Below are 12951 nucleotides of genomic sequence, written 5' to 3' on the forward strand. Positions count from 1 at the left end.
AGTCGCCTCTCGTCTTATATAGCGGTGTCTAGCTGACAGTGCACCGCTGTCTGGCAACATGTGGCTTGCATGTGCATGAGAAGCTGGACACTGCCATATTCGCATTCAAATCCAATAGCAGGTTGTTTTTTTTTCTCTCTTGTCTGTTTTGTTTTGTGTTTTCGTGATTTGCCTCCGATTCGTTCTAATGTCTTGCTCCGCTTGACATTGTGTTTCATTTTTAATGGTCTTTTTTTTCGTTCACAGAATATGAGTAGCGTACGAGAAGGCAGTACTCAGCTGCGATTAAACTAGAGGTTGCAGAGTTCGCAAAAGCGAATGGGAATATGACTGCTCCGCGCTGCTTTGGTGTATCAGAAAAAAGTGTGCACTATTGGAGGGCGCAGAAAGGGGAGCTGCAGATGTGCATTCTTCAAAAAATGTCATTTCGTGGGCGAAGTGCAGTTCATCCGCAGCTGGAGAATACACTAGGGAACTTTGTGTGGGAAGTTCATGCGTGCTTGCTGCCAGTGACTGTGGATATCATTCACAAGAAAGCTGTGAAACTCGCTCGAGAAGCTGGGCTCACAAGAGAAGAGTTTCGTGCACCAAACTCTTGGGTCTGTCGGTTCCTGAGACGCAAAGGATTTTCTTTCAGATGGCGCACATCCATCTGTCAGAAGTTTGCAGACGAGTTCGAGGACAAGCTTATAAACTTTCAGGGCTTCGTGATCTGGCTTCGGGAGCAGAACAACTACATGATGGGGCAGATTGACAATGCCGATGAGACCACCGTGTGGCTTGACATGCCTTCATCTACCATGATCATGCAGCGTGACGCCAAGGATATGAAGCTGTTGTCCATTGGCAACGAGCACTCGCGCCTCATCGTCATGCTGGCGTGCATGGCAGATGGTAGAAAGCTTCCGTCCTTCATCACTTTCAAACATAAGACAATGCCGAAGGAAGTGTTCCTGCCCAGTGTTGTCGTTCGCGTAAACAAAAAGGGATACATGGACGAGGCCATGATGCTCGAATGGATACGAGTAGTCTGGAACTGTCAGCCAGGTGCACTGCTGCGTCTTTGCAGCATGCTGGTGTTAGGTGCGTTTTGTGGTCACTTAACTGACGCTGTGACGCGCGCACTGGGCGATGGAAAAACGAACCTCGCCGTGATACCAGGTGGTATGACGTCCACCCTCCAACCGATCAACATTGTGCTAAACAAGCCGTTCAAGGACCGTGTGCTGCTGGAGTACCAAAAGTGGATGTCAGGCGACAAATCAAAGACACCGACAGGCCGCCTACAGAGGCCTCCGCTTGCGACTGTTTTGTGGCTGGGTGCTTTCCGCCTAGCGTTCCTTGCCAGATTCCATGGTAAAAAATGCTTTTAAGAAATGTTCCGTCAGAAACTCGCTGTATGGTACAGAAGACAACGTACTGTGGAAGACCAGCGACAAACTCTCGTCTTCAGAAGACAGTGGTGCTTCGACTCACGAATAGGAACAGTTGCGATGGTGGTTGAGGGGAACTCCGACGATTGCCCAATTCGCAAATAAATGTCGTTCAAGTATTTTGGATTGTTTTCCTTTTTTTTTTTTTGGTTACCTGAACTTGGGGGATTGACCTGTATGCCCACTCCCCCTATAATCCGGTCTATACAGTAGTGATAAAAGTCTTGATGGTACTGAAAACAGTAAAGTAATTAGCGAGAAAAAGGAAGCGGCCGTGGATGCGACAGACTATAGTGATTCAGCGAGTAGCGAACGTTGTGCAGATGCTGATCAGGGTGCAAAGACAACTCTTTCGAATGAGCCAGTCGCGAAAGAGGGAGATATCGTACAGCTCCTCACAGAAGGTCAGCTCTGTAGAAAGGTGCATAGAACATCCACGATAGCCTTACGAATGTTTGAGATGGTAAGTGGGCTGGGATGAAGGTCGCACTGCTATCCATATCAAATGAAAGAAAAAGAAGAGGGTTGATAAAACATTGCTATTAGGTCATGAATATGCAGACAAAAAGAATTTTACGCAATTGCTTAGCAGTAGACGCGCAGTTGGAACGCACCCAAGAAAAGTCATGTGGATGAGGCGTTCCATGATTACAAAGAACAAGAATAAAGACGATGGGCAATCGCTACGGCACTCAGTAAAGAGACTCGAAAGAAAGTTGAGAAACGCGTGTAACGTCAAGAGTAGGAGGGTTTGTAGTGTTAAATTTTTTTACGGGCATTGGAATAAAGGATCATTTGAGGGAAGTGAAAAGTGCTGTATTGGTGAATTGGGTGGGTGTAGCAATAAAATTCAATGGTGAACGATGTGAAAGTATGGCACGTGCAGTGTGTCAAGGAAGTTCATGGTGGTGTTCCGTCAACTGTGCAAGAATAAAGGCAGCGTAAGCATTTACAAGTCTCAACATTTGAAGGGAAAAGGTCACACGGTTGCGCTAACGACAGAGAAGCAGTTTTTGATTAAAAAAAACTGTTTGAAATGGGGGCGTATGTCATGAGCAACAGCCGCGAGATTGAAAGACGACGAAGATGACCAGCGTTCGAAGTAGCACAGGCGTGTGCTCGGAACGTTCAAAACTCGAGGCACAAGCACCGAATCGAATAGAAGGATGCGAAGGGCGTGAGCTGGCATTGTCTCGGGGAACTCTGTGGCGGAAGGTCGCATCAGCGGCACGCACCGGCGACAAAAGCAACGGGTGTTCGAGTCAGCTGCCTGAAAGGCAGACGTCTCAAGGTGGCCGGCGACATCGATGGCAATCGAAAGGAAGCTCCTCGGAGACGCAGCAGGCGCGCCTAACGAGCAAGACTGTTGCCAGCGCAAGCTCCCTTTTGGAAGTGAGCCACCCAAGGCAATCCCCGGAGTTCTACGTCTACAAGGTAATGCCAAGCCGGGTGAAGTTGTCAACAGTACCAGTTGCCCGAAACGCCAGCTTGCATGCACAGGCGGTGACGGACACGTCGAGCTGTGGGGTGGACGTTGGAATCGGTGACGAACCGGACTTGGGCAACAAGCTTACCATGTTAACGGAATCATGTTGGCCGGACCAAGACAGCAGAAGGCAAGGTTTAAGACTTTAGTTAGGATGTTTGGGTTATTGGTGCATTGTGGGTACAGTTCTAGTTACTTTGTAGGGGAATTGTTTGTTGAACATTTGTATATATTTTAAAAGCCGCTTGTTTACTTGGATAAATGTTGGTTCATCTTTCGAGTCTGACAGAGTCCATTGTTAGGTCCACACCCGTAATCCGTGACACCGCATGAAAACTCAACAGAAGGTGAGACTCTGTCACGTGAATGTCGCAGCAGCTCACTGCCAGAGGGTCTGGCCGCACCGCCACAGCAGCGTTTCTGTGGTGGCAGAGATGCGTGCACATTTTTTTGCTAGTGTGTTTAGGCTTTTAGTCTATGAATCGCAAATGTTGTCAGCTTTAGCCTCTATGCAAGTGTCACTTGCGCTAAGTTCAAGCTAAGTTGTGATTTAGCTTGAACTTAATTACAATGTTAAGCGATTAATAAGTGAACAAAATAATATTGGTGCAAGGACTTAGCTTTCCAGGACTCCACTGTACACATTCATGACTTATAAGGTAATAATGTTTATGAAGATTACTTGTATGTGGTTGTGAAGATACTTTGTGGAAAGATCTGTTCCATGTAAACTGTTATGCTTTACTTTATGAATCCTTACCCTTCCATTGACAAGTATAGTCATGAGATTTTCTACCAAAATGACCAATGAGGACTATACTCGCCATCAACGAAAATTGGTCCCACATGTAACCGATGACACCTATACTTGTCTGTGTTTTTTGACACTAGATGACCACGCTTGTCAATGTTGACACTTGTGTCTGAGCTTTTATTGTACTGCCATGCAGTGAAGCCATCTTCAGTTTATCTTTTTTCGCAATCAGTGAAGTATAGGAACCCCATTGAATTGAAAGGATGTTACTGCTTAAAAATTGAAGAAAAAAAAAAACGCAAAAAAAAAGTTTACAGAATTCAGTACAATTTCTTTTTTGAAGGTACGGAAAGTGTTAAAAAGCACAATGCGATCGACTATATACTTGAAGGCATTAGTGTCTGCAAGTGTGAACCAACCAATGTTGGTTCACAAAACACTGCAGTGGGAAGTGTTGTTTATTTTTGCTTTTTGTTTTTGCTGACTGGCTGCAGGATAATCGTGATGGATGAAATTGACCAACTCAACAGCAAGAACCAGACTGTGCTCTACTCACTTTTCGAGCTTCCACAACTGAAGAATTCTCGTGCTATAATTTTTGGTAAGTGTAACACAAAATATTTATTAATTTGAGGCAATGTTTGTAATGATTTTAGCATAAGTGGAAGCACAGATCAGTTTTAGTTGCAAGTTTACTCCTTGTCTAAGCATAATCATCCCCCGTAGGGGCGTCTGCGCAAGCAGGCGTCCCTACGGGGGATGAGTTAGTGTGTAGCGACACCACGCACCCGATCTAACGGGGGGTTTCGACCTCCCCTACGCCTAGCCGTGCGAGGCTAAGCCGTGTTCAGGGAAAAGAGGATCCTGGGGGTTGAGCCGACGCTGGGTGATTGGACCCTTAAGGCGCCCGACAGACGCAACACACCCCTTTGGCCCCGGCTTCCTGTAGACGGCACCCCTAGGCTTACCCACCCAAGGGAAACCGGCCATGCCGTTTCCGATTAAGTACTTTCTCTTCCCACATCTTTTTTGCCCGCAGGGGCGCCTGCGCAAGTAGGCGTTTGGTGTGTAGCGACACCACGGACCCGAGCTAACGGGGGAGTTTCTACTCCCTCCCACGCCTAGCCGTGCGTGGCTTTGCCGTGTCCGGGGAAAAGGGGATCCTGGGGGTTGAGCCGACGCTGGGTGATTGGACCTTGAAGGCCCCCCGGCAGAGGCAACACACCCCTTTGGCCCCGGCTTCACGTAGACGGCACCCCTGGGCTGACCCACCCAGGGGAAATCGGCAGTCGCCTTTTCCTATCTCTCTCTTCCTACATCTTAGTCTTTTCTCGTCTTTAAATCTATCCTGTCTTCTTCTCTCTTCCATTTACTTCCGATTTTTCCTGGCGGCAAGGGTTAACCTTGTGTAATTACTCAACCTCGAGTAGTTATATTTGGTTATAGTGGCAATGTATGGCTGGCGTCTGCAGCCTTATGCTATTAAGTGCTTCAGCGTCCCCTGGTTGGACTCCATGGTGGGTGGTCGCCATTGCTGCCGAACAAAAAGTACACTACTATGGGAACACCTGCATTTCCCCGTCTCCTAGATCGTCTCCCGCCTAAGAGGGGACGCACCGATGACATATCAATTTTCAGCCAACCCAGACAATGCTTTCCCAAATTCCATGTTGTGCACAGCAAAAACCCAACAAAACAAGCCAGAGCAATATCTCCATTTCTTGTTGCTAAATCTCTGACAGAGGTCTTTGGCCCAGGATACAAGGTTACGAAGATGGCTAGCGGAGACCTTCTCCTTGAGCTGCCTGAAAAACACCACTATGAAAAACTTTAGCAGTCTCGTAGCATTTGGAAATATCCCAGTATCTGTTTCACCTCATAGATCAATGAACACCTCATGCGGAGTTGTTTCAGAAGCAGACCTTCTTGGAATGTCTGAACAGGAACTGCTTGAAGGGTGGAAAGAGCAAAATGTCACGGATGTGAAACGAATCGTCATCAGACGCGACAACAAAGAAATACCTACCAAACATATAATACTCACTTTTGCATCTAGCACACTGCCTTCATCTATAGACACAGGCTACATCAAACTCTCTGTCCGTCCCTACATTCCCAATCCGAGACGGTGTTATAAATGTCAACGATTTGGTCATGGTTCGCAGAACTGCCGGGGTCAGGAAACTTGTGCAAGATGTGGTGGCCGCGGCCACCCATCTGATAACTGTGTTACCACGCCTCACTGCGTGAATTGTGACGGGGAACACGCCGCGTATTCGCGTTCGTGTCCTAACTGGAAGAAAGAAAAAGAAATCATCACTCTTAAAGTCAAAGAAAACATCACATTCAAAGAAGCAAGACGAAGAGTGTCGCCATTTTACGGCGCAACATATGCTGATGCGGCGCGTCAGGGGGCAACGCCGCACCAGCCCTCGCCACCCCTTCGGCCTGCGCAGAGCGAGCCGTCGGCTGTGGCACCTGCCCCCAAGGCGGCTGTAGCCCAGGCTACACCGCCTACTCCCAAACAGAGACCGGAGACTCCAGAGTCTTCGGGTCTCAAGGCCTCCCCTCACCAGGCGAGGCCCAAAATTCGAACTAACAGCCCGCATGTGCGGGCATCCAGTGCCTCCGAGGAGGCAATGGATACATCGGCACCCTTGGTGCCGAAAGAGCGGCATGGCTCCTTGGAGCGCGCCAAGAAAACAAAAAAGCAAATAACAGGGCCTGGTGATGGCCCTGTTAAGTGAACTCAAACTCCCCGTCTAAGCAGCCACTCGCTTTTCGTACACACAGCACTATTTCACATTCACCATGAACACTCAAATTATACAATGGAACGTCAGGGGCCTTCTCAGAAACCTTGACGACATCCAAGAACTCTTACATGAACACTCGCCAAAAGTGCTGTGTGTAAAAGAAACACACCTTAATTTAAAACACACAAATTTTCTTCGTAAATATGTTATTTTCCGAAAAGACCGTGTTGATGCTATGACATCATCCGGAGGTGTTGCCATCATAGTGAATCAAGGAATAGCATGCACACACTTACAACTCCAAACACCCCTTGAGGCAGTGGCTGTTCGAGCGGTTCTTTTTGATAAACTGATCACAATCTGCAGTATTTACATTCCTCCTAGCTATCAGCTCCAAAAACGCGATTTACACTCTCTAATTGATGAACTTCCGGAGCCTTATGTTCTCCTTGGAGACTTTAATGCGCATAGCAGGTTATGGGGTGACTCTCGGTATGACGCGCGAGGTCGACTGATCGAACAGTTCCTTCTCTCGTCGAGCGCGTGTCTCCTAAATCGAAAAGAACCAACCTATTATAACCTCGCTAATAACACCTACTCCTCCATAGACCTGAGCATAGTATCTCCATCTCTTGTGCCTCTACTCCAGTGGAAAGTCGTCAGTAATCTGTACGGAAGTGACCACTTCCCCGTAGTTTTGAGCACAACGACAGTAACTGAGTGTCCACCACGCGTTCCCAAGTGGCTCATAAACGGAGCCGACTGGGAACAGTTTCATACTATCGCTTGTCTAGGTTGGAATGACATCTGTACTTTGAACATTGATGTTGCTGTGAACTACTTCACAACGTTTTTGATTGATGCTGCAACAAAATGCATCCCACAAACAAATGGACACCTTGGAAAACGATGTGTGCCATGGTGGAATTCTGAATGCCGAAACGCGCGCAAACAGCAAAACAGAGCTTGGAGGCTGCTTCGGAACTCACCGACAGCCGAAAATCTTGAAACCTTCAAGAAAATAAAGTCTCAAGGCAGGAGAACGCGTCGGCAGGCCAGAAGAGAAAGCTGGCAGAAGTTTTTATCAGGGGTTAATTCATACACACAGGAGGCTAAAGTCTGGAACATGGTCGGTAGGATAGCAGGAAAACAAGTATACACACTTCCACTCGTAAACACTCAGGGTGATACCTTGGAAGATCAGGCAAACTTCCTCGGTGCACACTTCGAACAGGTATCCAGCTCGTCCCACTATACTGACACTTTCCAAAAATACAGAACAAGAATAGAAAAGCAGAAACTCGAACACAAATCCACTAGATACGAGGCCTATAACCAAGCTTTCAATCTAGCTGAGCTCCAAACATCTCTAAACTCCTGCAGTACTTCTGCCCCAGGTTCTGACCGTGTGATGTATGAAATGTTAAAAAACCTACCAAACGAAACCCGAAAAACCTTACTTTGTTTGTACAATGCTATTTGGTCTTCTGGCACTATTCCTACCTCCTGGAAAGAGGCTATTGTTATTCCCATTTTGAAAGAGGGCAAGGACCCTTCTTTACCCTCGAGTTATAGGCCTATAGCACTTACAAGCTGCTTGTGCAAAGTCTTCGAAAAAATGATAAACTGCCGACTTGTACATTTTCTTGAAACAAATAATTTGCTCGACCCATTTCAGTGCGGGTTTCGAGAAAGTAGATCCACCACAGACCACCTTATTCGTATCGAGGCACAGATCAGAGACGCGTTCGTCCATAAACAATATTTCCTCTCTGTGTTCCTCGATATCGAAAAGGCTTATGATACTACATGGCGTTACGGAATTCTAAGAGACCTGTCCCACCTTGGTGTGCGCGGAAGAATGTTTCATATAATCGAAAGTTACCTGTCAAACCGGACATTCCGTGTCCGTCTGGGCAGTGTGCTCTCCCAAACATTTGTCCAGGAAACAGGCGTGCCACAAGGTGGTGTGCTTAGTTGCACACTTTTTATTATTAAAATGAATTCTTTGCACTTGTCCATTCCCCGCAATATGTTCCATTGTACATATGTCGACGACGTTCAGCTTGGCTTCAAGTCATGCAACTTGGCCATGTGTGAGCGACAGGTTCAGTTAGGTTTAAACAAGGTCTCCAAATGGGCAGAGGAAAACGGATTCCGACTGAACCCACTAAAGAGCACGTGTGTCTTGTTCTCCCGAAAGAGAGGCATGCACTCAGAACCTGACATTGAACTGAACGGTCAACGTCTGTCTGTCAATGTGGAGCATAAATTCTTAGGATTAATCTTGGACAACAAGTTGACCTTCGTACCGCACATCAAGTATCTAAAAACAAAATGTTTAAAAGCCATGAATGTTTTAAAAGTGTTGTCACGTACTACGTGGGGTAGTGACAGGCAATGTCTCATGAATCTGTATCGAAGCCTCATTCGCACCCGCTTAGATTATGGGGCCATTGTTTATCAGTCTGCAACACAAAGTGCTTTGAAGATGCTGGACCCCGTGCACCATTTGGGCATCCGCCTTTCTACGGGTGCTTTTCGCACCAGCCCCGTAGAAAGCCTTTATGTTGAGTCGAATGAGTGGTCGCTTCATCTGCAGAGAACTTACATGTCCTTTGTTTATTTCCTTAAGGTGAAAGCAGATAAGAAGCACCCCTCATACTCCACTATTATTGATTTGTCGAGCTCCATTCTGTTTCAAAACAGGCCTTCAATGAGGCAGCCCTTCTCAGTTCGCCTGAAAAGTCTAGCTGAGGAAACTGGAGTCTCACTTGAACATAGTTTAATGGCTCCTGTAGCATATCTGCCACCGTGGCAGTGGCAGACTATAGACTGTGATGTGTCCTTTCTTGAAGTTACAAAACATGCGCCTATTGCCCATATCCGAACATACTTCCTGGAACTTCAACACAAATACACACGTCCTGAGTTCTTTACAGATGCCTCCAAGTCTAACTCCTCTGTGTCCTACGCTGCTGTCGGCCCATCCTTTTCGGATGCTGGCCCTCTACATCCAGGCACAAGTATCTTCACAGCGGAAGCCTACGCGATACTTGTGGCGGCTAAACACATCAAGCAATTACAAATACAAAAAGCAGTAATCTATACAGACTCCCTCAGTGTAGTAACGGCTCTGCACACTCTTAAAAAACACAAAAACCCAGTCCTTGTCTCACTTTACTCCATTTTATGCACACTATACACACTCAAACAACATGTTGTAGTGTGCTGGGTGCCAGGGCACCGTGAGATTCAAGGCAACGTGAGGGCGGATCAGCTCGCTGCATCCGTCCATAAAAGCACTGCCCCTACACCCATATCAATCCCGGCCGTTGATCTTAAGCCGTCTCTCAAACGAAACCTCAGAGTATACTGGCAGAGCAAGTGGGATACACACACACAAAACAAACTACACGTTATTAAGCCACACCTTGGTCATTGGCTGCCTGTATCGAAATCACGTCATACACAGGTAATACTAACGAGACTCGGGATAGGACACACATACACGACACACACACACCTTTTGTCCGGTGGCAATCCACCATTGTGTAACAGATGTGGTGAAGTATTGACAGTCCTTCACATTTTAATTGAGTGCAAACAATTGGACACTGTAAGAAAACAACACTTTCCATTACCCTACCGACAACATATACCTTTGCACCCTGCAATGTTCGTCGATAGGGAACCGCTTTTTAGTCACAAATCATTGTTAGCGTTTTTTAAAGAAATTCATAGTTTTCACATCATATACCCGGGCATCCCGTAGCATGACCTCTCCAGAGAGGTTTTTGCTGCGGTGGTTACACAAGAAAGCACTTGCCTCACGGCCCTTGGACGCAAGGGTATGAACGTGTGAGGCACTTGTGCTAATGCCATACAAATCCACCATCGTCTTTTATTATCACCAACTTTTGTCATCTATTCACACCGCACACACCTTTCACGACATGGTCATGATTTTATTACTTGCATGTTTTTACCCACCTTACCGCGAGGAATTTTATGGCCCTTATACAGCCGCTTATCACAATCATTGTCCATGTTTTTAGTAAGATGAACTGGCGCTCTTTGGCCGTGAAATGGCCCTTGCGCCATAAAACATCAAACATCATCATCATCATCTTCCCACATCTTTGTCTTTCTCTCTCCTTTAATCTTTCCTGTCCTCTCTTCTCTTCAATTACTTTTAGTTTTACTGGCGGCCAGGGTTAACCTGGTGTACAATATCCAACCTTAAGGTTGCTATATCGGGTTAGAGTAGCTTTGTACAACTGGCATCTGCAATACCTGTGGGTTTCTGCAGCGTCCCCGTGTTGGGCTCGGTAGTGGGTGGCTGGCCTCACTACCGAAAACAAGAATTTTTTATGGGTTCCTCTTTCACACACCTTCCCAATCGCCCTCTTTCTTAAAGAGGGTGCACCGAAGTAAGCTTCCAGTTTCTTGCAAAGAACACTGAAAATTTCCAACGCTTCCACATTATCCACACTGAATGTCCTGACATAACAGCAAGTTCAGTGTCACCTTTCTTAGTCTCAAGGTGGCTTTCAGACACCTTTGGAGCCGATTACAAAGCCACAAAAATGGCCAGTGGAGATATTTCTCTAGAATTTAAGCACAAGGCCATATATGAGAAGTTAAAATTTCTGGCATCTTTTGGCACTACTCCTATAACAGCCCACTGTTCCTTGATCAGAGTCGGCAGTGTAACATTGGACAGTGACCTCCTAAACCTCACAGAGGCTGAACTCCTTGATGGATTGAAAGATCAGAATGTCATTCAAGTGCAAAGAATCAAAATAAGGTGCAATGACCAGGAAGTACTAATAAAGCACTTAATCCTCACCTTTCATACTGCCATGCTCCCGGAACATATCCAGGCAGGCTACATAAAGATGCGCGTTCAACCATATATACCTAACCCTCGCAGGTGCTTCAAGTGTCAGAAGTTTGGCCACAGCTCACAGAGCTGCTGTGGCCACATGTGGTGTGCACAATGTGGGTCTCAAGAACATGAAGTCGAGAAGTGCACCTCTGATACACACTGTTCCAACTGTGATGGAGATCACCCTACTTACTCTCGCTCCTGCCCTGCGTGGAAGCGAGAGAAGATTATAACACTAAAGGTCAACGAAAACATCGCATACAAAGTAGCGCAAAACAGACTTTTATTCGTCCCACTTTCTTATTCCGATGCGACGCGTGCGGGGGTGGCGCCACAATGGCCTATTGCATCTGCGCGGCACACGCACAGTGGTCCGCGAGCAACCTCTACCCCCGCAACATCATCCACTCCTACAGCGGAAGCAGTCCATGCTGCTCCGCTGCCAACAAACATGCAGACCTCCGGGTCCGCAGGCCTCCGGGCCATCTGCAAGGCCTCTAGAGAGCCCCAAGTCTCTCGGACCTGCACGCGGACACCGCGAGCGGGCGTCCAGCGTCTCTGCTGGGAGGATGGACACAACGGCAAGTCTATTGATGCCTCAGACGCCGAAAGATCGGCGTTGCTCTAAGTAGCCTGCCAAAAAGGAAAAACCACGTATTAGGGGGCCTGAAAAGGCCTTCTAAGCTAAGGTTGTCTACTTTGATGCACAGCTTAAAAACTCGCTCAAAATGGCTACACAAAAAATGCAAGGGAACGCCAGGGGTCTTCTCCATAATCTCGATGTTGTTACTGAACTTTTACATAAATACAATCCAAAGGTGCTGTGCACCCAAGAGACACATCTGAAGCCAAACTTTCTGCAACAATATGCTATGTCCCGCAAGGATCAAGTCAAGGCAACTACTTTGTCCGGTGGTGTAGAAAATAGTATAAAAATTTGTGCCTTGCCAACCTCTTAGTCTTCAGACGGCACTCGAAGCAGTGTCAGTCCGCGTCATTTTATTTCACAAGCTAGTCACTGTGTGCTCACTATACATACCACCAAACTACAAACTTAACCGCACAGACTTCCATCACCTCATTGATCAGCTGTCGGCACCCTACATTGTTGTTGGTGATTTCAATGCTCACAACACTGTGGGGGGCGCCCGCTGCAATGCGAGGGGCCGACTGATACAGCAATTACTCCTGTGCTCCGGAGCATGCCTCTTCAATAAAAAGCAGCGTACCTATTACAACTTTCATCACAACTCATATTCATCGATAGACTTGGCGATTGGTTCTCCCCCTCTCTTCACCGAGTTAGAATGGAACGTGGTCAAGAATCCGTACGGCAGTGACCACTTTCCTGCTATGTTAAACTGGACAAGATCATATGACTCTCCTCCACATATTCCCAAATGGAAAATAGCATCCGCTGACTGGGAGAAGTTTTGAGGAATCAACACTTTTACCTCGTGACTTTATCACAAATCGTGACATCGATTGCGCAATAGCATTCTTCAGTGCGTTTATTCTTGATGCTGCTGAAAAGTGTATCCCGCAAACAAATGGTCACTCGTGTCAACGACATGTTCCCTGGTGGAACGAGAACTGTAGGGATGTGCGTAAGGCGTAAAGCTTATTTCATC

At 46.8% G+C, this 12951-nt stretch overlaps 1 protein-coding gene across 1 annotated transcript in view; it reads left to right on the forward strand.

The window, feature by feature from the left end:
- Positions 1-12951, forward strand: part of Cdc6 (Cell division cycle 6) — a 49623-nt gene that overhangs the window by 7041 nt on the left and 29631 nt on the right. Inside the window, exon 5 of the mRNA XM_037426684.2 lies at positions 4168-4274. Within this exon, the coding sequence (XP_037282581.1) occupies positions 4168-4274 (107 nt within the window). The remainder of the gene's footprint in view (positions 1-4167; positions 4275-12951) is intronic.

This window comes from Rhipicephalus microplus, chromosome X (genome assembly GCF_043290135.1).
Source record: "Rhipicephalus microplus isolate Deutch F79 chromosome X, USDA_Rmic, whole genome shotgun sequence".
In the NCBI taxonomy this organism is placed as follows: Eukaryota; Metazoa; Arthropoda; class Arachnida; order Ixodida; family Ixodidae; genus Rhipicephalus; species Rhipicephalus microplus.